At 38.1% G+C, this 25,551-nt stretch overlaps 1 protein-coding gene across 2 annotated transcripts in view; it reads right to left on the reverse strand.

Moving 5' to 3' along the window:
* CD47 (CD47 molecule) overlaps window positions 1–25,551 on the reverse strand; it is a 66,249-nt gene that overhangs the window by 20,316 nt on the left and 20,382 nt on the right. For both annotated transcript variants that reach the window (XM_027567123.1, XM_027567037.1), the window contains exon 3: window positions 20,812–20,901. In XM_027567123.1, the coding sequence (XP_027422924.1) occupies window positions 20,812–20,901 (90 nt within the window). The remainder of the gene's footprint in view (window positions 1–20,811; window positions 20,902–25,551) is intronic.

Here is a 25,551-nt window from a genome sequence, read left to right on the forward strand (position 1 = left end):
AAACCTTCTCTTTTTAATTTTTTTTTTCAAAATTTACTTTTAATTGGAGGATAAATGCTTTATAATATTGGACATAAGGCAAGGTTTTCATTTTAATCCCATGTATGTGTGCTCAGCCGCTCAGTTGTGTCTAATTCTCTGCGACCCCACAGTCTGTAACCTGCCAGGCTCCTCTGTCCACGGGATTTCCCAGGCAAGAATATTGGAGTGGGTTGCCATGCCCTCCTCCAGGGGATCTCCCCACCCAGGGGTCAAACCCACGTCTCCTATATCGGCAGGCAGATTCTTTACCGCTGTGCCACCTGGGAAGCCCCAATCCCATGTATACTATTAACTAAAAAGAGTTTGAAATTTCTGCAAAAGGCTTCTAAAATAGAAGCTGTTTCAAATTACCTCACAATCAAACAAATATTCATAAGATACACCCCTAGGTTTAACTCAGCACATAAAAGAGCTACAAAGATCAAGCAGCAAGACTTCACCTGAGTCCAGTGTGTGAAAGTTGCTCAGTCATGTCTGACTCTTTGAGATTCCATGGATTGTATCCTCCAGGCCAGAATACTGGAGTGGGTAGCCTTTCCCTTCTCTAGAGGATCTCCCCAACCCAGGGACTGAACCCAGGTCTCTGACATTGCAGGTGGATTCTTTACCAGCTGAGCCACAAAGGAAGCCCAGAGTCTAGTATGCTGCCACTAAGTCCCTTCAGTCGTGTCCGACGCTGTGCAACCCCATAGACGGCAGCCCACCAGGCTCCCCCGTCCCTGGGATTCTCCAGGCAAGAACACTGCAATGGGTTGCCATTTCCTTCTCCAATACATGAAAGTGAAAAGTGAAAGTAAAGTCTCTCAGTCATGTACGACTCTTCGCGACCCCATGGACTGCAGCCTACCAGGCTCCTCTGTCCATGGGATTTTCCAGGCAAGAGTATTGGAATGGGGTGCCATTGCCTTCTCCAAGAGTCTAGTATAAGTACATGCAAAATGGCTGATTTATACCATTCTTAAGAAAAATAAGAGTTTGAACCTCATATAAAATTCAATCTCTTCATGCTTAGCAGAGCTACAGGAGAAAAATAATGTCAACAACAGAAACAAAAATAAAATGCCACAAAATGCTATTACTGACAGTGTTTTACCATAGAATGGTCTTTTTAAAAACTTTTGGATGTAGCTTTCATTTCTGCTGATTGGTTCAACTACTAATTTTCAAGGCTACCTAAACTATTCCTCAAATTTAAGCAGCAATTTCCAATAAATATATTAGTGGAGTCTACTTTAGTAATCACAGGCAATGAAAGATTATGTCCATGTTTTCTTTAGTGAACCTTAAAAAGGGTTTCTTTTGACTCATTTTCTTTGCTCACAATGGCCATGTTTTAGCAGGTCCCATAGCAAGTCTGCAGAGTATCTTGTTGTTAGGGTCTGTTATTTTACAGTTGGAATCACATAGCATGTAGCCTTCTCAGATTGACTTCTTTCACTTAGGAATATATATTTAAGGTTCCTGCAGCAGCAGCATATCGTTTAACGATTGACAGCTCATTTGTTTTTAGTGCTGAATAATATTCCATGGTCTGGATGTACCACAGTTTATCCATTCTCCTACTGAAGAGTATCTTGGTTGCTTCCAAATTTTTGCAATGATGAACAAAGCTGCTATAAACATCCATGTGTAGTTTTCTGTGTGGACTTCAGTTTTCAACTCCATCTGGGTAAATACCAAGGAGTAGGGCTTCCCTGGTGGCTCAGTGGTAAAGAATTCACCTGCAATGCAGGAAATGACGGTTTGGTCCCTGAGTTGGGAAGAAGGAAATGGCAACCCACTTCCAGTATTCCTGCTTGGGAAATCTCATGGACAGAGGAGCCTGGTGGGCTACAGTCCATGGGGTTGCATAAGAGTCGGACACAACTTAGAAACTAAACAACAACTATTACTGGAAAATATGATAAGAGTATATTTAGCTTTATATGAAACCACCAAACTGTATTCCAAAGTACCCGTACCATTTTGCATTCCCACCAGCAGTGAATGAAAGTTCTTTTTGCTCCACACACTGACCAACATTTGGTATGGTCAAAACTTATGTTTTTAAGAAAAACCTATAAACTTAGTGCTGCCTGACACAGGAATACCAAATATACAGGGAGACAATGTCAAGTTTTTTTCAACAAATTAGGAATTCCAAGTTTCCCTTTTATACATTCTATAAAATAATTAAATCTAGCCAGCTACTTCTCAGAGATGAGATGGGTAGTTCATTCATTTGTTCTATCTTTACTGTGTGCCTACCATGTACTGGGCCCATTTATTAGCCCAAGTCACATCAACCAAATTGAGGCACAAGTAGAAGTTACTTTATTCAATAATAATAATTGATCACACACCTACTAAGTGACAATCACTATTCTAAGTGCTGGCAGTGAACCAATAATTCTGCCTCAATGCTCCTTATATTCTAATGTATGAATGAATGTGTGTGTGTGTGTGTGTGTGTGTGTTGGTGGTGGGGAATGAGTGATAGGAAGTGTTACTCCCAGGTATTCTCCTCCAGTTAAGTAAAAGATGTGGGTCTAGCCTAAGCAAGGCTTATTACGTATTTAAGCTTTCAAATTCATGTGAACAGAGACATGACATGTCCCTCTAGCCACCTGAAGAAACGTAGCTAATACTATTGATAGATACTCCATTAAGGCTTTTTTGTGTCTTCGTCACTGATGTAAAGGACATATACAACAATGCAGGCTGTCATTGAAGAAGTCTTGTGAAATTACCAGGTTCAACCTGGAGATCAAATAAAACTATCATTTTAGTTTTCATGACATCCCAAAGATGGGATTCAATAAGCCCATATAGATCCACCACAGGCTGAAGTCCAGCTAACAAAACCCCAAAATTCATGAATTCAATGCCTGTTCTAACTGCATGACAATTAAATGATCCCTAAGTGATTAGTGAGTTTAGTAGTGAGATAGGAAGGTTAACCAGTGAGGTAAAAGACACATCAAATAAAGAATAAATCATGAAGAGAAGACATATGCTTGATTTTATTATTACAGTGCTATCTTCTGATAACTCTCAGAAAGTAATTTTAGGATGTTTTTGGTGTGGATCACAATGAACTGTGGAAAATTCTGAAAGAGATGGGAATACCAGACCACCTGACCTGCCTCTTGAGAAATCTGTATGCAGGTCAGGAAGCAACAGTTAGAACTGGACATGGAACAACAGACTGGTTCCAAATAGGAAAAGGAGTATGTCAAGGCTGTATATTGTCACTCTGCTTGTTTAACTTATATGAAGAGTACATCATGAGAAATGCTGGGCTGGAAGAAGCACAAGCTGGAATCAAGATTGCCGGGAGAAATATCAATAACCTCAGATATGGAGATGACATCACCCTTATGGCAGAACATGAAGAGGAACTAAAAAGCCTCTTGATGAAAGTGAAAGAGGAGAGTGAAAAAGTTGGCTTAAAGCTCAACATTCAGAAAACGAAGATCATGGCATCTGGTCCCATCACTTCATGGGAAATAGATGGGGAAACAGTGGAAACAGTATCAGACTTTATATTTTTGGGCTCCAAAATCACTGCAGATGGTGACTGCAGTCATGAAATTAAAAGACGCTTACTCCTTGGAATAAAAGTTATGACCAATCTAGATAGCATATTGAAAAGCAGAGACGTTACTTTGCCAATAAAGGTCCGTCTAGTCAAGGCTATGGTTTTTCCTGTGGTCATGTATGGATGTGAGAGTTGGACTGTGAAGAAAGCTGAGTGCCGAAGAATTGATGCTTTTGAACTGTGGTGTTGGAGAAGACTCTTGAGAGTCCCTTGGACTGCAAGGAGATCCAACCAGTCCATTCTGAAGGAGATCAACCCTGGGATTTCTTTGGAAGGAATGATGCTAAAGCTGAAACTCCAGTACTTTGGTCACCTCATGCGAAGAGTTGACTCGATGGAAAAGACTCTGATGCTGGGAGGGATTGGGGGCAGGAGGAGAAGGGGACGACAGAGGATGAGATGGCTGGATGGCATCACTGACTCGATGGACGTGAGTCTGAGTGAACTCCAGGAGTTGGTGATGGACAGGGAGGCCTGGCGTGCTGCGATTCATGGGGTCGCAAAGAGTTGGACACGACTGAGCGACTGAACTGAACTGAACTGAGCTGCACATTGGTACTCTACCTGATGAAGGATAAAGCACATCTGGTAAGTTTTAAAAAAGATTACTTCAAAATTTGTATTTAATTATATTAAAATTACTATTTTAAAAATATTTAACACACATTAAAAAAAGAAGGCTTTGTGAAACTGGTACTAGATAAAAATGAATAAGAATGCCAATAACAAACTGATTACTTGCCAGAAGGCGAGTAAAATAATTTTATAATGAACACCATGCACTATCCAACTTTCTTTGATGAAACAATTTTGTCAAAATGAAGACGGATGAGAAATCACATTCCTAGTCTACAGGACAGAGAAATAAAAGAGTTCAAGTTTCATGAAGTCTGGGCTTTGAAGTACTTTGACTATAAAAGATAAAAGAAGGCAACACCTAACATACTAACTTCTTTTCTTTAGTTCCAAACATTCCTGGTCTTATGGACCATGCCACCCCTTCAGAATAGATGTAAGAAGGTGGCACGTTTGAATTTGGAAAGAGTCAAAGTAACAGCAACTATATTTCTACAAAAGAGTATATTGCTAAGTTGTAGGTTTGTTCAGTTCCTTCCACAATAAAACCAGTATATAAAAACATGTTTTAATAAGCAGAATTGGATAATTATGTGGACAGGACCAAGGAAAAGCAATGGGAGTTCAAGATTATGTAACAGAATCTTAGTAATAACATTTACTATGATGATGTTTTGCCTTCCTGGATGGAAGTTTCCTAGACAGTTAGTATGTCTTTGTGTGTGTGCATGTGTGCTTAGTTGCTCAGTCATGTCTACTCTTTGCAGTCCCACGGACTATAACCTGCCAGGTTCCTCTGTCCACAGAATTTCCCAGGCAAGAATACTGGAGCAGGTTGCCATTTCATTCTCCAGGGGATCTTCCCAACCCGAGGATCGAACCCAAGTCTCTTGTGTCTCCTGCACTGGCAGGTGGATTCTTTACCTGTAGTGCTGCCTGGGAAGCCCATATATGTCTTTATTTCTTCAGAATGATTTTTCTAATCTACAAAGAAATTCTGTTCCGTTACTTCTTTTAAATGTGGTTTCATGGCCTAATCACTTTCAAAATCAAGCTAGTACTCAAGATTGGACTCAAGAACTTAGCAGGATCTCAAGGGTGTTGTGATGGAGAAATTTTTCCTTTGAATTTTCTAACTGATTTCAGTAGAGGCCTCCAGTCAAAAAACCTCTGAGCAGTAACCAAAATCATTGTGGAATAATATTGAGCAAGGACTAGAAAGTTAGAAAACAAAATGAAAGATGCCTACAATGAACAAATTTGAAATTACAGCTGTCCCTCTCTTTCTCTGGTTCTGATATGCATCAATTTCAGTTACCATCATTTAGTTAAATTACACAAGTCCTCCCAAAACACAGTTTAAATTTCCACCATCCCAATATAATAACTGAGTAATTGAATAAAGTGTAAACTTCACTGTTATCTCTTCAATCCACAAGTCACTATATAAATAAGAGATGTGCATCACCATCAGTGACCACTCATGTCATCCTTTTCAAAGACTGTTGGTGACTGCTCACTGCACATCTGTTATTCAATTCACACACAGACAGCAAAACATATGTTGTGCTACCTCCTGTCTCCCAGTCATAAACCATGGTGACATTTTACAATGGATAATCAAAAAAGGAAACCGGGCAATAAAGATGAAGGAGCAAAGAAACGAGATGTGATAATGCTGGAAGCGAAATTCCAATAGACAGTAACTGGCATTATAGAATAGCTAACTGTGGAATGTGAATACTATTGCCATTCAAGACTCTCTAGATATACAGTTAGAAGAACTCAGTAAAAGTGAACTTATTGGCATACATGAGGACAATGAGGTGGCTGTGACAAAAACAAAGATGTCCCAGAAGTGACTGGCAAAAAAAACTTCATATGAAAGCAACTCTTGGAGACAGTTCATGGCAATATATGCATAAAGGATAGTTCAAGACATGAAAGTGCTGGGAGCTGATTAGAGCTTAGAAAGGAGTATGACAATTCACCAAGGTGTAGACAAGATGCATGCTCTGTATTCAAAGTTATATAACAAGAAAAGGCAAGCATTTTCAACCTGCTCTTGATAAAATTCACCAATTCTCAATGTTTTATCATGTACTAAATATTAAATTTACTCTTTTTTCACTTCCTAATACATTTATTATTGACAATAAGAGGTTTTAATGTTTTGACAAAAATTTAAAGGTCATGGAACAACAGTAGTTTTGGCATTTATTATTAGATTGCTTTGCAGAGTTTCAGCTTACATGGTCATGTTTATAGTCCTGCAGTTCTGTGTAAAGCAGGGATTCACTGAATATAACAAAAGTTCTAAAAAAGAAAAAATAAGAACAAGCAATCATATCACAAAGAATTTCAACATGTTATCCAGTTCTCAACATGGAGTTAAACATTAATCCTATAAAAACTGGATATCCTAGTGAGAAGCACTTGAAATCACTCATTACACAGCTAAATGATGGAAAATACCTGTCATATTGACAACGAGTAAGGAAGAACAATCCTGAAAATCAGTCAGGAACATAATTGCCAGTGCGGTGGGAAACTGAGTTGGTACAGTTTTCAGAACAAAAACAAAATACCTGAAACAAAATCCTATTAGAGATTCGTTATTTCGGCCAGCAAATCCATAATTTGTTAGCCAAAGTAACTCGGTTAGCAGAAGGCTCGGTGTTTGATTCTAGGATTCTCTGAGCAGTTGGTTTACCATAAGATTCTGTTCAGACGTTTGTAAGTTAAAGCTAAAGGCAAAGGTATTTCCCTGTGAGGGACCTTTGTGGTCGAAACATGGGCTAGGGCTCACCATATTTGGGAGTCCTTGGCTTGGCTTCCAGAGTTTAGAGGTCTCAAAGCTTTTTTCTCAGTGAGATCAATGGCATCCTGAGACAGAGTTCAAAATACAGTTCTGGTATAAAGAAACTTTCTCCTCAAAGTGAAAGTGTAATCTGATGTCTTTACTGGATGTTTAGCTGATGAAAAGTGTAGGTTTTATTTTGGGTGACCAAAAGAATGACACACAGAGCCAAATAAATCAGAGAGAAATTCCCTGTGTATAAATGATATAAATGAAAGACTATAAATGATAATCAGGAAAAGTTAAAAGGAACTGAAAATCTAGAAAGGGAGAGACATGGGTCTGAGTTACCATTAATACTGTAGAGGCTGTAAGATTCTGCACTCTAAAAAATGCATAACCAAGCAGCGAGTGCAAAACAAAGGGGTTTTCCTTGGGTGGAATCCCCGGGCCAGAAACAGAATGTCTCCCACAAAGAGAACCGAGAGAAAAGTGGATTTTAGATTCATGTCTATCATGAAGATGTGACAGAAGGCACAGAGCATGTACACTTACATATCACAACAGAAACGGGAATGCTATAAAGCCAGGGGCAATGAACATTTCATTTCCACATCTCGAGCACACAGCCCAGTGCCTAAGAATCAGTATGTACCCTGTCAAAAGACATTTATTTAAAAAAGTGGGTCCACATTCTATTCTATCAATAACGGCTTCACTTACTCAGTGTGTATACCCAGATACAGGTTCACCCTTTGTGGGAAAAAAAAAGCACACTCTTAAAATAATTTCAAGACAAGGAAGCAGTATAATGTAGTGGTAAACAGCACTGTATCAAATCCCAGTACCATCAAGAAATGGCTGGGTGACTGTAGGAAAATTGCCTAGTCTATCTGTGCCTCTATTTCTCATCTACAAAATGAGAATGAGAACCCCAGTATCTATCCCTACAGAGTTCCCGAAAGAAGCAGATGTGATTTCAGATGTAGAGTACTTTGCATAGTGCTGTCACACAAAGCTTAGGTGCTATTATCACAAACATTTTAAATGTGAGTGCAGGCTGGGTGAATCAAGTATATTGGTTCCTCCTAAACACACACACACACACAAGCACGCACGCACACAAATGGGCTTCCATGGTGGGTCAGACAGTAAAGCATTCTCCTGCAATACAGGAGACCTGGGTTTGATCCCTGAGTTGGGAAGATTCCCCTGGGGTCGCAAAGAGCTGGACATGACCAAGCAACTAACACTACACACACACACATTTACCTGTTCTAAGATGAGTCTAAATAAACATTGCCACAATTTTTTTTTTTAGGTTTATGATCACATTTGTTAAAATATGACCAACAAAAGGGAATTCCCTGGTAGTCCAGTGGTTAGGACTCTGTGCTTTGACTGCCGGGGGCAGGGGTTCGGTCCCTGGTTAGGTAACTAAGATCCCACAAGGCATGGTCAAAAAAAAAAAAAAATATGACCAACAGAATAAGTATAAAAAAGAATTACCCTCACTAACACAAAAATGAAAATTAAGATGATGTTTTTTTCAATCATTGAATTACCAAAGATTTTAGAATTACAATGATGTCAAGTTTGTGAGGTGGAAGATGGGTGTTCTCACCTGCAGTAATAATTGATAAAATGGTGCTAGAAAACATGTTGGCAATATGTATTAATATCATGAGCCTTAAAATACCTTCTCTGCCATTTCAAGTGTTACATATCTTTAGCACACTTACTTTCGTAACATCAAGAAAATTTGGAAACATCCTAATATCCATCAAGATGAGAGTTAAGTAAATTACAGTACAGCCATAAAAGTAGAGCACAGGCAACTATAAAAAGATTTCTGAAAACACAGGAGGAAAATCAGCATTCACAAGTATATAAGCTATATGAATCCATTTATGGGTTTTCCTTTTTTAAGAAAAAAAAGACAGAGAAGTGGGAAATTCCCCAGAATACCTCTATAGTTTATTTCTAGGTTCTGAGACTCTAGATGATACTTGTCTTTTCTTTACACTTCCTATGTTGCATAAGGTATCCTAAAGTGGTATGTATTACTTTTTTAATTCAGAAAAACAATGGTAAAACTTACTTTTGTAAAAATATGGCTGATAGTGAACATACTCCTGGTTCAGTTCACTAATGATAATGCCATGATCAGCACAGTTCAATCAATCCACATGCAACAAGTCACACTTCTGTTAAGTGAGTTCATGATCTTAAAAAAAGGCTACTTCCCACCTAAATCACAAGACATAGGCCTTAACACCTGAGTCTGCCAACAGGATTAAAGGCTTCCCCTAATGTCAGTGGACAAGGTCTTGATGCTATACTAGTTATTTTCTTAATATAAAAAGCTTACTGAAACTCTAAGAAATTGCCATAAGAATTTCAGACATTGTTTTGAAAAAGTTGTGCAATGTCTTGACAGTTGTCTTTCTTAGCCCTTTCTTTGTCTTTTTTGCCTTTTAGACAAAAGCTGAGAACAGCTTTGAAATCACAAAGCATTTCCAGGGTGCTCTACATTGAAAAGAGTCTTTAGAATATATAATCAGTCATCTCACTTCTACTTTTATGTATCACTCTAGATACACATGACTGAAAAAAAAGGAAAGTGAAGTTGCTCAGTCGTGTCCAACTCTTTGTGACCCCATAGACTGTAGCCTTTCAGGCTCCTCCATCCATGGCATTTTGCAGGCAAGAATACTGGAGTGGGTTGCCATTCCCTTCTCCAGGGGATCTTCCTGACGCAGGGATCAAACCTGGGTCTCCCACATTGCAAGCAGACTCTTTACCATCTGAGCCATCAGGGAATCCCATAATAGCTAATCTGCTACAATATTTTACTAGCTTTCTTTTTATAAAGGCTGCAGAATAAAATAAGTAAATGAAACCACCCATTAGTTACTCCTTGCCTTATTTAAATATACTTTTCCCCTTTCCTTTCTTTAGTGGCCTTCAATGACTAACTTATTTCATTGTGTTATAAGGAGATGGGAAAGAAATCTTAAAGTTTAAAAGTTTAGACTATCATCTCAGAACTTTACTAATTTAGTAAATTTCCTTTACCAAACTGGTACAGAAATACAGCTAAATATAAACATCAACCAAAATGCAAAATACCATTTTTTAACTACTAATGACAATTCTACATTGCTGATGCTAAATCTGATACAGAAAGATTTTCCCTGAGAAGTTCAGTCACATGATTATCATAGTAAAATATAATCCAATAACATCACTTTCTATGGCTACTTTCTTAGAGGCTGCAGAACTATATAGAAAGGATGACAAAATATGGCTTAAATTGGGCTTTTCCAAGCACATGTATTTTCCTGGGAAGTTCAAACTGGAAAAATTAAGAGAGGGAAATAATTAATACTTAAAAGAACAACATCCTGAAGTATAGTTGACACATTATATTCATTTCAGTGTACAATATAGGGAATGAACATTTATATACACTACAAATTGATCACTGTAAATCTAGTAAACATGTTACCACACAAAGTTAGACTATATTTTCCATGCTGCACATCACACCCCCCATGACTTATTTATTTTCTAACTGAAAGACTATACTCCTAAATCCCCTTCACCCATTTTGCCCATTCCCCTCAGACCCCCCCCTTCTGATGACTACTGTATCTATGAGTCTGTTTCTATTTTGTTTTGTTTGTTCATTTGTTTTGTTTTCTAGATTCCATGGATATTGAAACCATATGGTATATTTGTTCTTTCTTAAGATTGTATATTCAGAGTCTTTTATGTTTCCATGCAAATTTTAGGATTATTTGTTCCAGTTCTGTAAAAAATGTCACTGATACTTTGATAGAGATTCATTACATCTGAAGATTGCTCTGGGCAATATGGACATTTAAAAATATTAATTCTTTCAATATATAAGCACAGAATATCTTTCCATTTTGTTGCTGTTGCTCAGTCACTTAGTTGTGTCCAACTCTTTGCAACCCCACGGACTGGCTTCCCTGTCTTTCACTATCTCCCAGAGTTAGCTCAAACTCATGTCCATCGAGTTGGTGATGCCATCCAACCATCTCATCTTCTATCTCCCTTCTCCTCCTGCCCTCAATCTTTCCCAGCATCAGGGTCTTTTCAAATGAGTCAGCTCTTCACATCAGGTGGCCAAAGTATTGGAGCTTCAGCTTCAGCATTAGTCCTTCCAATGAAAATTCAGGGTTCTGTGTTGTTTTCAATTTCTTTCACCAATGTCTTTGTCTTTAGGGTTTTCTAAATGCCGTATCATGTTATCTGTAAATATGACAGTTTTACTTTTTCCTCTTCAGTTTTCTAAATGCAGTATCATGTTATCTGTAAATATGACAGTTTTACTTTTTCCTCTTCAGTTTGGATGCCTTTTATCTCCTTTTCCTGTCTGACTGCTGTGGCAGTCATTCCAACACAATGTTGAATAAAAGTTGTGAGAGTGAGCATCCTGTCTTATTTCTGATCTTTAAGGAAAAGTCTTCAGTTCTTCACTGAATATGATGTTATTAATAGCTGTGGGTTTGTTGTACATAGCCTTTATTATGTTGGATATACCCACTTTGTTGAGTGTTTATCATAACTGGATATTGGATTTTGTCAACTGCTCTTTCTGCATCAATTGAGATGATCAAATGATTTGTATCTTTCCTCCTACTAATGTGGTATATCATATTAAATTAATTTGTGGATACTAAACTGTCCTTTCATTTCTGGGGTAAATTCCATGTGATCATGGTACATGATCCTTTTAATGTATTGTTGAACTTATTTTGCTACCATTTTGTTAAGGATTTTTGCATCTATATTCATCAGGGATATTGGCTTGTAATTTTCTTTTCTTCTAGTGTGTTTGTCTGGTTTTAGTATCAGGATTAAATATAGTTTCATAGAACAAATTTGAGGGTGTTCTCTCTTCAATTTTTTGGAATTTTTTGAGAAGGATACCTAATAACTCTCCTTTAAATGTTAGTAGAGTTACCTGTGAAGCTATCTGCTCCTAGACTTTTTTCTGTTCAGAGTTTTTTTTTTCCCTGGTGGCTCAGATGGTAAAAAAAAAAAAAAAAAAAAAAATCTGCCTGCAATGTGAGAGACCCAGGTTCAATCCCTGGGTCAGGAAGATCCCCTAGAAAAGGGCATGGCAACCCACTTCAGTATTCCTGCCTGGAGAACCCCATGGACAGAGGAGCCTGGTGAGCTATGGTCCATGGGGTCACAAAGAGTTGGACATGACTGAAACGACTTAGCATACAATTCAATTACATTTCTAGTAATTGGACTGCTCAGATTTTCTATTTTTTTTTCTTAATCCAGTCTTAGAAGATTGTATGTTTTTAAGAATTTATGTATCTCTTCTAAGTTGTTTAATTTGCTGGTGTATAATTGTTCTTAGTAATCTCTTACGGTCCTTTGTATTCTTGTGGTATCAGTTATAACTTCTCCTCTTTCATTTCTTATTATATTTGGGTCCTTTCTCTTTTTCTTAATGAGTCTGGCTTAAAGGTTCATAAATTTTATCTTTAAAAAAAACTAGCTCTTAGTTTCACTTATCTTTTTTTATTGTTTTTTAAGTCTCTTTTTCATTTATTTTTGCTCTGATCTTTACTATTTTCTTCTTTCTACTAATTTTGAGCCTTGCTGATTCCTCTTTTCCAGTTCCTTTAGATATAAGGTTATATTGTTTGAGATTTTTCTTACTTCTTGACATATGCCTGTATCACCACAAAATTCCCTCTCAGAACTGCTTTTGCTGCAATGCAAAGATTTTAGATCACTGTGTTTCCATTTTCATTTGTCCCGAGGTATTTTAAAATTTCCTCTCTGATTTCTTCAAGTGACCCAATATTTGTTTAGTAGCAAGCTGTTTAGCCTCCACTTATTTGTATTTTTTTCATTTTTCTTCTTGTAACTGATTTCTAGTTTCATACTGTTGTAATAGGAAAAAAATGCTCATTATGATTTAAATCTTTTATTTTAATTAATTATTTTAATGGGGGCTAATTACTTTACAATATTGTGGTGGTTTTTGCCATATATCAACATGAATCAGCCATGGATGTACATGAATCCCCACATCCCCTGCCACTTTCCTCCCCACACTATGCCTCTGAGTTGTCCCAGAGCATCAGCTTTGAGTGCCCTGCTTCATACATCAAACTTGCAGTGGTCATCTATTTTACATATGGTAATATACATGTTTCAATGCTGTTCTCTCAAATCACCCCACCCTCAACTTCTCCCACATAGTCCAAAAGTCTGTTCTTTACATCTGTGTCTCTTTTGCTATCTTGCATATGGGGTTATTGTTACCATGTCTCTAAATTCCATACATATGGTTTAATATACAGTATTGGTGTTTCTCTTTCCGACTTACTTCACTCTGTATAACAAGCTCCAGTTTCATCCACCTCATTAGAACTGACTCAAATGTGTTCTTTTTTTATAGCTGAGTATTATTCCATTGTATATATGTACCACAACTTCCTTATCCATTCATCTGCTGATGGACACTGAGGTTGTTTCCATGTCCTAGCTACTGTAAACAGTGCTACAATGAACACTGGGATACATGTGTCTCTTTCAATTTTGATTTCTTCAGTGCGTATGCCCAGCACTGGGATTGCTGGGTGGTATGACAGTTCTATATCCAGTTTTTTTAAGGAATCTCCACACTGTTCTCCATAGTGGCTGTACTAGTTTGCATTCCCAACAACAGTGTTAGAGGGTTCCCTTTTCTCTACACCCTCTCCAGCACTTATTGTTTGTAGACTTTTTGATGGCAGCCATTCTGACCGGCATGAGATGGGTACCTCACTGTGGTTTTGATTTGTGTTTTCTGATAATAAGTGATGTTGAGCATCTTTTTATGTGTTTGTTAACCATCTCTATGTCTTCTTTGGAGAAATGTCTGTTTAGTTCTTTGGCCCGCTTTTTGATTGGATTGTTCATTTTTCTGGCATTGAGCTTCATGAGCTGCTTGTATATTTTAGAGATTAATACCTTGTCAGTTGTTTCATTTGCTATTAGTTTCTCCCAATCTGAAGCCTGCCTTTTCACCTTGCTTATAGTTTCCTTCATTGTGCAAAAGCTTTTAAGTTTAATTAGGTCCCATTTATTTTTGTTTTTATTTCCATTATTCTGGGAGGTAGGTCATAAAGGATCTTGCTGTGATTTATGTCAGAGAGTGTTCTACCTATGTTTTCCTCTAAGAGGTTGACAGTTTCTAGTCTTACATTTAGACCTTTAATCCATTTTGTTTATTTTTGTGTATGGTGTTAGAAAGTGTTCTAGTTTTATTCTTTTACAGGTGGTTGACCAGTTTTCCCAGCACCACTTGTTAAAGAGATTGTCTTTTCTCCATTGTATATTTTTGCCTCCTTTGTCAAAGATAAGGAGTCCATAGATGTGTGGATTTATCTCTGGGCTTTCTATTTTGTTCCAGTGATCAGTATATCTGTCTTTTTGCCAGTACCATACTATCTTGATGACTGTAGTCATCAAGTGTCGTCTGGAGTCAGGCAGATTGATTCCTCCAGTTTCATTCTTCTTTCTCAAGATTGCTCTGGCTATTCAAGGTCTTTTGTGTTTCCATACAAATTGTGAAGTTATTTGTTCTAGTTCCATGAAAAATACCATGGGTAGCTTGATAGGGATTGTGTTGAATCTACAGATTGCTTTGATTGGTGTACTCATTTTCACTATATTGATTCTTCCAATCCACAAACATGGTATATTTCTCCATCTATTTGTGTCATCTTTGATTTCTTTCATCAGTGTTTTATAGTTTTCCATATATAGGTCTTTTGTTTCTGTTCAGTTCAGTTCAGTCACTCAGTTGTGTCCGACTCTTTGTTACCCCATGAATCCCAGCACACCAGACCTCCCTGTCCATCACCAACTCCCGGAGTTCACTCAGACTCACGTCCATCGAGTCAGTGATGCCATCCAGCCATCTCATCCTCTGTCATCCCCTTCTCCTCCTGCCCCCAATCCCTCCCAGCATCAGAGTCTTTTCCATCGAGTCAACTCTTCGCGTGAGGGTAAATTTATTCCTAAGTATTTTATTCTTTTTGTTGCAATGGTGAATGGGATTGTTTCCTTAATTTCTGTTTTTTCACTGTTAGTGTATAGGAATGCAAGGGATTTCAGTGTGCTAGTTTTATATACTGCAATTTTACTATATTAATTGATTAGCTCTAGTAATTTTCTGGTGGTATCTTTAGGGTTTTCTATATAGAAGATCATGTCATCTGCAAATAGTGGGAGTTTTACTTCTTCTTTTCCAATCTGGATTCGTTTTATTTCTTTTTCTTCTCTGACTGCTGTGGCTAGGACTTCCAAAACTATGTTGAATAGTAGTGGTAAGAGTGGGCACCCTTGTTTGGTTGCTGATTTTAGGGGAAATACTTTCAATTTTTCACCATTGAGGATGTTTGCTGTGGGTGTGTTGCATACGCCTTTTATTATGTTGAGGTATGTTCCTTATATGCCTGCTTTGTGGAGAAGTTTTTTTTTATCATAAATGGGTGTTGACAAAAACGAATTTTGTCAAAAGTTTTCTCCACATCTATTGAGATAATTATATGGTTTTTATCTTTAAATTTGTTAATATGGTGTATCACATTGACTGACTTGTGAATACTGAAGAATCCTTGCATCCCTGGGATAAAGCCCACTTGTCATGATGCATGATCTTTTTAATATACTGTTGGATTCAGTTTGCTAGAATTTTGTTGAGGATTTTTGCATCTATGTTCATCAGTGATATTGGCCTGTAGTTTTCTTTTTTGTGTGGCATCTTTGTCTGGTTTTGGTATTAGAGTGATGGTGGTCTCATAGAATGAGTTTGGGAGTTTACCTTCCTCTGCAATTTTCTGGAAGAGTTTGAGTAGGACAGGTGTTAGATCTTCTCTAAATTTTTGGTAGAATTCACTTGTGAAGCCATCTGGTCCTGGGCTTTTTTGTTTGTTGGAAGATTTTTAAATACAGTTTCAATTTCCGTGCTTGTGATGGGTCTGTTCAGATTTTCTATTTCTTCCTGGTTAAGTTTTGGAGGGCTATACTTTTCAAAGAATTTGTTTCTTCCAAGTTGTCCGTTTTATTGGCATATAATTGCTCATAGTAGTTTTTTATGACCTTTTGTATTTCTGTGTTGTCTGTTGTGATTTTTCCATTTTCATTTCTAATTTTGCTGATTTGATTGTTCTCCCTTTTTCCCTTAATGAGTCCAGCTAATGGTTTGTCTATTTTATCTTCTCAAAGAACCAGCTTTTAGTTTTCATTGATTTTTGCTACAGTCTCCTTCATTTCTTTTTCATTTATTTCTGCTCTGATTTTTAAGATTTCTTTTTTTTTTTTATTTTTATGATTTCTGTCCTACTAACTTTGGGGTTCTACTGCTCTTTTTCTATGTTGCTTTAGGTATAAAGTTAGGTTGTTTATTTGAGGTTTCTCTTGTTTCTAAGATAGGCTTGTATTGCTACGAATCTCCCTCTAAGCACTGCTTTTACTGAATCCCATAGATTTTGGGTTGTCATGTTTTCATTTTCACTTGTTTCTTTTGATTTCCTTTTCAATTTTGTCCATGGTGATCTGTTGGTTATTCAGAAGTGTGTTGTTTAGCCTCCATATGTTTGTGTTTTTAATAGTATTTTTCCTTTTTTTGCTGTTGCTGACATCTAATCTTACTGCATTGTGATCAGAAAAGATGCTTGAAATTATTTCAATTTTATAAAATTTACCAAGGCTAGATATATGACCCAGGATGTGATCTATCTGTTCCATGTGCACTTGAGAAAAGGTTGAAATCCATTGTTTTTGGGTGAAATGCAGATATCAATTAGGTTTAACTGGTCCTCTGTATCATTTAAAGCTTGTGTTTCCTTGCTAATTTTCTATTTGGTTGATCTATCCATAGGTGTGAGTGGGGTACTAAAGGCCCCCACTATTATTGTGTTGCTGTTAATTTCCCCTCTCATACTTATTAGCATTTGCCTTATGTATTGAGTTGCTCCTATGCTGGGCACATATGTAATTGTTATATCTTCTTCTTGGATTGAGCCATTGATCACTATATACTGTCCTTCTTAGTCTCTTATTACGGTCTTTATTTCAAAGTCTATTTTCTGATATGAGTATTGCTACTCCTGCTTTCTTTTGGTCTCCATTTGCCTAAAATATCTTTTTCCAGCCCCTCACTTTCTGTCTGTATGTGTCCCTAGATTTGAAGTGGGTCTCTTGTAGACAGCATATACAGGGGTCTTGTTTTTATATCCATTTGGCCAGTCTTTGTCTTTTGATTGGGGCATTTAACCCATTTACATTTAAAGTATTTATAAGTATGATCCTTTGCCATTTACTTTGTTGTTTTGTGTTCATTTTTATAAACTTTTTCTGTGTTCCCTATCCAAAGAAGATCCTTTAGCATTTGTTGACGAGTTGGTTTGGTGGTGCTGAATTGTCTCAGCTTTTGCTTGTCTGTAAATCTTATAAAATTTATTGAGACTGTTTTGTGGCCCAGCACATTATCTATCTTGGAGCATATTCCCTGTGCACTTGAAAAGAGTGTGTACTATGTTGGTTTTGAATGGAATATCCTATATATGTGTGTATACTCATATATATATGTGTGTGTGTGTGCTCATATATGTGTGTGTGTGTGTGTGTGTGTGTGTGTGTGTGTATCTGTTCAGTTCAGTTCAGTCACTCAGTCGTGTCTGACTCTTTGCAACTCCATGAATCACAGCACGCCAGGTCTCCCTGTCCACCACCAACTCCCAGAGTTCACTCAAACTCATGTCCATCGAGTCAGTGATGCCATCCAGCCATCTCATTCTCTGTTATACCCTTCTTCTCCTGCCCCCAATCCCTCCCAGCATCAGGGTCTTTTCCAATGAATCAACTCTTTGCATGAGGTGGCCAAAGTATTGGAGTTTCAGCTTCAGTATCAGTCCTTCCAATGAACACCCAGGACTGATCTCCTTTAGAATGTATTGGTTGATCTCCTTGCAGTCCAAGGGACTCTCAAGAGTCATCTGTATGTATATATAAGTTACATGAAGCCTGACAAGTAATTTTCTGTGCAGATGATCTATTCACTGATGAAGTGGAGTATCAAAGTAACCAACTACTGTATTACTGTCAATTTTCCTATTATTTGTTAATACTTGCTTTATATACATTAGGTGCTCCTTTGTTGGATACATAAATACTTTTGAATGTTATATCCTCTTCTTGGATTGAGCCATTTGTCCTTATGTAACACCTTCTCTTTTTTTGTCTTCTATTAAAGTCTTTGTTTTAAAGTCTATTTTGGTTGATATGAGTACAGCTGTTCAGCTTTCTGTTTGTTTCCATTTGCATCAACATATTTTCCCAGCCTTTTATTTCCAGACCATGTATGTCTTTGGGTTTGAAGTGAGTTTTTTGTAGGCAGCACATAGATGGATCTTGTTTTTGTGTCCAATCAGCCATCCTGTGTCTCTTGGTTGGAGCATTTAATCCATTTACATTTAAAGTGATTACTGATAGGTATGCACTTTTATTGCCATTTTGTTAATTATTTTCTGGTTGCTTTTGTAGTTCTTTTCTGTTTCTTTCTTCTTTTAGTTTCTTCCCTCATGGTTTGATGATTTTTAGTTTTGTGTTTGGGCTCCTTCTCCTTTACTTTTTGTGTATATATTATAGGCTTTTGGTTTGTGGTTATCATGAAGTTTACATACATGGATCTATCAGCAGATTATTTTAAGTTAATAGTCCCTGAAGTTCAAATACATTCTGAAACTGTTTTTACTCCTCCCTACTCTCAAACCATGTTTTATGTTTTTGATGTCATATTTATATCTTTCTATTCTGTACACACAAATAACACTCACTGTATATAGTTACATTTGATTTTATAAAAATTATTTTTTGTCATTTAACCTTCACTTTTTAAGTGACAATCCTTTGTCCTTTGAGGATGACCTAGGACGAGATAGATGGCATCACTGACTCGATGGGCATGAGTTTGAGAAAGCTCCAGGAGATGGTACAGGGAAGGCTGGTATGCTGCAGTCCAGGGGATCACAAAGAGATGGACATGATTGAAAGACTGAACTGACCGTACTTTTGACTTCAGTTATTGTATTCTTCAGTTCTGATGGATTCTTTTCTTCTATTCTCTAACTCCTTGTTGAAGTTTTCACTGTTTTCATCCATTCTTCTCCAGACTAGTAAGCATCTTTATGATTATTACCTTAAACACTTTATCAGGAAAATTGCTTATCTGTTTCATTTGGCTCTTTTTCTGAGAGTTTCTCTTGTTTTTTCATTTGAAACATATTCCTCTGTCTCCTCATATTGCCTAATTCTCTGTTTATTTCTAGATATTAGGTAGGTCCATTACACCTCCTAATCTTAGATAAGTGGCCTTATGTGGGAGATGTCTTATGGGGCCCAGTGTCAAGGTTCTCTATGGCCACCAGAGCCAGATGCACCAGAAGTATCTCCTGTGTGTGCTCTTCTATTGTGGTGAGGCTGACTCCTGCAGGCACACTGGTAGGCATGATAGACTTCCCAACACTGCTGGCTGTGCAACCTGTCAGTCTATGACTATTACCAGTCTCATGACTGCTGGTGGGCTGTGCCAGCCCCAGGTGCTAATATGTGAGAGAGACAATTCCAACATGGTGCCCACCAGCTCAGGCATCAAGAGGGGTACTACAAGATCACAAAAATGGCTGCCACCAGCATCTCAGTTCTGGGGGGTAATCCCAGCTGCCTATGGTCTCCTAGCAAGGCTCTCCATGAAAAGTCACTGGGTCTGACCCAGACAGCTGTCAAGTGCTACCTCTGTGCTGGGACTTGAAGCAAATATGCTTTTGGACACACCCTTTAAGAGCAAAGTCTTGGTATACCACAGTCACTGGTTCTCCCAAACCTAAGTCCCACCAGTATTCAAGGTCAGATGCTTTGGGCACTTGAACTGCACTGTTCTTGCCTGGAAAATTTTATGGACAGAGAAGCCTGGTGGGCTACAGTCCATGGGGTCACAAAGAGTCAGACATGACTGAATGCATGTGCGTGTGTGCATGCATGCATGCGTGCACGCGCACACACACACACACACACACACACACATACTTGGTTTAGGACCTCCAGGATGGGGAGCCAGATGTGGGGCTTGACCCCTCAGGGAGGATCTCCACTGCTGTGATTTTCCTCCCACTTAAGGACCCCAAGTGTGGGTTCTGACCAGACCACATCTCTGCCCCTCCTACTCATCTGGTTGTGGTTTCCTCTTTACAGTTGTAGAATATGTTCTCTATCAGTCTTTGGGTCATTCTCAGAGACAGCTGCTCTGAAAACAGTTGTATTATAACTTTGATGTGCCAGGGGAGGTTGTAAGCTCAGGGTGTGCATATGCTGCCATCTTGATTCCTTCTTCTACAACATCCTATCTTATCACCAATGAAGACTGTAACCATATCTTTACCAAAGAAAATAATATTTTTATATATGTTCTGTAAACATTAAAACCAGCTGAGTCAAGGTACTGTTATTATCAGGATTCACAATGCTAATTCTTAAGAAGTTAAAAAATGAAAACCTTCTGTGGAATTAAAAGTGAACCAAAGTAAACTATGAAGGACAATATAGACTTCAAGGAGAATATTAATATTGATTGCACATTCTTACTTATCACAATATCATACTTGCTAATACAGTTCAGCTAAATTAAACATTTTGCCAACACTGCCTCCCAGAAACAACAATTTAACCAGTAAAACATAAATGAAAAATAGAAATAAATACTTACTCACAATACCAAACTGTCCCCAGAACAGAAGTATAGCCAAAACTGGGAAAATAACAATGAGGATATTTTCATTTGGAGAGAACCATGAAACTGGGAAGAAAGAAAACAAAAATCACAATTAACACTTACTATAATCACTTTATAAATCCTAACTGTGACTAGTCAACAATGTATATTATTGTGGAGATGGAAAATAAAAATAATTGAATTAAAAGTTCACCTTTAAAATAAACAAACTATACATATAATTTACTTATACAACAAATTTTACTTATGAAACAAAAAATTATTTATGTAAGTGCTTTGCACCACGTTTTCCCTAACCTATGACTTCTAGAAGGAGGTGGTACGGCACAGGAATTAAGAACAAGGTTCTACAGCCACAGTGTCTGGCTTTGAAACGCAACGCTAATTTACAATCTCTGTGACCTTGAACAAAGTCTTAACCCCTCTTGTTCTTCAGTGTCCTCATTGTTACACTGGACTATTGTGACTGCTAACAAAGTTAATACATAAAAAAACCTTGGCACTTACCAAGTGCTCAGTAAACATTAACTACAATTATAATTATGCACTGCTACAATGAATACCTGTTACATGTAAATGCCAAGAATTTATCTTAAGCTAACAGTGACGCCTTTCTGTAAAGACTGACTCAGGGTATCAAAGTGAGGAAGTTATACTACTGGGTACCTTCACCTTACTCTGACTAAAACCGGACAGATGTGAGCCCTAGCTTTTCTTAAACTTACTCTAGATTAGAAGATGCATTTATGAATAATTAGGCCTCAAATGATTGTTTACGTGTAAAGTAACATGAGGGGCTTTAGGTATTAAGTGAAGTGAAGTCAAAGTCACTCAGTCGTGTCTGACTCTTTGCAACCCCATGGACTTTACAGTCCATGGAATTCTCCAGGCCAGAATACTGGAGTGGGTAGCCTTTACCTTCTCCAGGGGATTTTCCCAACCCACGGATCACACCCAGGTCTCCCGCATTGCAGGCAGATTCTTTACCAGCTGAGCCACAAGGGAAGCCCAAGAATACCAGAGTGTGTTAGCTTATCCCTTCTTCAGCGGATCTTCCTGACCCAGGAATCGAACATGGGTTTCCTGCATTGTAGGCGGATTCTTTACCAACTAAGCTATTAAGGAAGCTTCTATTAATTGTGCAAAGAGCCGACTCATTAAAAAAGACCCTGATGCTGGGAAAGATTAAGACAAAAGAAGAGGACAGCAGAGGATGAGATGGTTAGACAGCATTACCGACTCAATGGACATGAACTTGAGCAAACTGTGGGAGATAGTAGAAGACAGGGAAGGCTGGCATGCTGCAGTCCATGGGATCACAAAGAGTCGGATACGACTTGGTGACCGAACAACAACAACAATTAAGTGTGTTACAAGTTACCTAGAGAATGATATTATAAAATGATACATTCTATATAAAAGAAATTGTGATGTTAAGTCTTCAAAGAAGGTTTGTTGAGTACTTTAAAAAAATTAAGTTTAGTTGCATCTTAAGACCATAATTTTACCTGTGAAATTTCTTCTCTAACAATAAAGCAAAGTAAATGCACTGAAAGCATTTCAGAGTTTGTCTGTATAGAGGGAAATCCTAATTTTATCCAAAGCAAGCACTCATGTTCTTCTAAAATTAACTCTTTCAAATCTTCCACTGTTCTGCCTCTTTATCAGCAAGTAAGGAAACTATCTGGCTTTCATACAGTAAGGCTAACTATGCATTTCCCACCTTAGCTTATAATGTTAAGCTCTGGTAGATGTTAACAATAATCCACAGAATATAATAATGTTATAAACTCTATCTCACAGATATTTGCTTTCCATAATCTAACATTTTGCCCTACACATGCAGAGATTCAATTGGTTTGTTGCTGAAGGTCCCAACAGTCAAAAAATAGTGAGTGAATGAAAGACAGCTTTTTTGGGTGAGGGGTGGATGCTCTCATGGTTGCAGGTCTCTACCAAGAGACAGATGTCTTCTGAATTAATACCTTAATTTCCAACAATTACTGAGCATCTTCCTTTACCAAGAAAAATCCATTTCAATTCAGTCTAAAATCCTACCAAGAGAAACCTTTATGAATTATCCCTAGGTTTTCACATCTAAATGCCCAAAGGATTTAGTAAAAGCTCTATGATTTAATGATTATTCTTAATTGACTTATTTTTCTCTACTTCCTTTATTATTTTGTTTTGAGTTGTGTATATCATTAACTCCCCAAATCCTCACAATTATTACAGGAGGATTAATTAACCCCTCCTTATCATATGGGAAACTAAGGTCTAGATAATTAAGCAACTGACTTCTGACACAAGTTCCCCCTACTCCTTCACCAAACCTACCCTCTCAGTTTCCCCATTTCAGTAGTGGTGACCCCATTTCTCCAGTTGCTCAAGCTAAAAGCCTTGGAATCATCCTTGACTCCACGGTTTCTCTCACACCCTACTTCTGGTCTGACAGTAAATCCTGTGGTTGCTGCTTTCAAGATACAGCCAGTATTTGATCTCATGTTCAAGATGGGCTGAGAAGGAAATGTTATTTCACAGGCCTCCCTGCCTACACAACAGAATGATATTCAACATTCTTGGCATTTATTAACAGAAATCTACCAGTGAAAATAAGAAGTATGTTTGACCTGGTCTGACCACTCATTTTTCATTTATTACACAAAATTTATTAAAAGCCCACCATGGGTAGGGTGGGTTTCCCCAGCAGCTCAGTGGTTAAACAATCTGCCTGCAATGCAGGAGATAAAGGAGATGTGGTTCAGTTCCCTTGATTGGGAAGATCTCCTGGAGAAGGGAATGGTAACCCACTCCAGTATTCTTGCCAGGAAAATCCCATGGAGGGAGGAGTCTGGCAGGCTACAGTCCATATTGTCACAAAGGGTTGGACACAACTGAGCAAGTGAGAATGCATGCATGGATAGGATTTCTTCTAGGTATCTGAGATTCAGCAGTGAACAAGCTAGGTGAAGCCAAGCCTTGAGGAGGGGGAGGGGCTGAGGGACAAGACTCTTGTGGGTAGTAAGGAAAGGCCTCTGGGGAGAGGAACTGGCCCCAAACCTTGGACTGGAAATAGCCTGCCATTTCCAGACAGGGGAGAAGATACACCAAAGGAACAGCAAGTTTGAGCAACTAAATGATGGCCAGTGTGACTAAAATTTAATGATACACGATGAGATGGAAAGAGTTTGCTGGGATTAACATCATGCTGGGTCTTATTAGCTTGTTTAGAAAGTTTGGATTTTATTCTACAATGAAAAGTTATTGGAAAGCGTCAAACAGAAAAATGATTTACTTAAAATCTTCCTTGGTAGCCATGAGGAGAATGGATTACAGAGAAACAGGACTTATCAGAAAGTTAATGCAGCAGTCAGGTAGTAGCACAAAGGTAGGATGTGTTTGACAAATGCAGTCCAGTCTTGTGTTCAGTTTACTCATCAAATTTAAAGTCATAATAGGGAACTGTTACAAAGGAAAGTGACTAGAATGGGGATGCTGAAACTATGAGCAATGACTGAAAGAACTGGGGATTTTTACCTTAGAGAAGAAACTTGGGTGAGAAATACCACAGCCCTCCTAGTGAGTGAGAAATTGAAGGGTTGCAAGCTTTAGTTTGATTTCAGGAAGAATTAGAACTGCCTAATAATAGACTAAAATCCTTTGGGAAGTAACAGCTTCCTCATGTCAAACATTTATGTAAAAAGTCTGAATGACCAACTACTTACGGTATGATAGAAGGAAATCATGAATTAGATGGGGAAACAGACTAGATGACTAACAGCTGACTCTATACCTCTAGGCAGAAATAACACGTATAAGAGCTATTTCAAAGATGTGGGGTAGGATTATGAATAAATAACATTATTGACTAAGTGATTCTTAACTGAAACTTATCAAAACCACCTGGGGTTTATCCAAACATCACATACTCTCCAGGGCTTCCCTCATAGCTCAGTTAGTAAAGAATCTGCCTGCAATGCAGGAGACCCCGGTTCCATTCCTGGGTTGGGAAGATCACTGGAGAAGGGATAGGCTACCCACTCCAGTATTCCTGGGCTTCCCTTGTGGCTCAGCTGGTAAAGAACCCACCTGCAATGCAGGAGACCTGGGTTTGATCCCTGGGTTGGGAAGATCCCCTGGAGAAGGAAAAGGCTACCCACTCCAGTATTCTGGCCTGGAGAATTCCATGGACTATACAGTCCATGGGGTCATAAAGAGTTGGACATGACTGAGTGACTTTTGTTTCACTTCACTTTACATACACTGCCCTCTCAGCTTTTACTCCAACAATTGTGTGTGTGTGGCTATGGGGGTAGGGGGTGGGTGTCCACAACTTACTCAGTTTAAAATCACTACTGTAATTTATCTTCTCTCATTGACATAAACATGGTACCTCTAACTGGTAAGATGGGAAAAGTATGATGATCACTGAATTGGATATTCAAATATAAAATGAGATTCTAGGGTAAAACCAATGTTTTATATAAAATTATGTATATGACCTAAAAGATGATGCTGTGAAAGTGCTGCGCTCAATACACCCACAAATTTGGAAAACTCAGCAGTGGCCACAGGACTGGAAAAGGTCAGTTTTTACTCCAATCCCAAAGAAAGGCAATGCCAAAGAATGCTCAAACTACCGCACAGTTGCACTCATCTCACATGCTAGTAAAGTAATGCTCAACATTCTCCAAGCCAGGCTTCAGCAACACG

The sequence above is a fragment of the Bos indicus x Bos taurus genome, chromosome 1 (genome assembly GCF_003369695.1).
Source record: "Bos indicus x Bos taurus breed Angus x Brahman F1 hybrid chromosome 1, Bos_hybrid_MaternalHap_v2.0, whole genome shotgun sequence".
Taxonomy (NCBI): domain Eukaryota; kingdom Metazoa; phylum Chordata; class Mammalia; order Artiodactyla; family Bovidae; genus Bos; species Bos indicus x Bos taurus.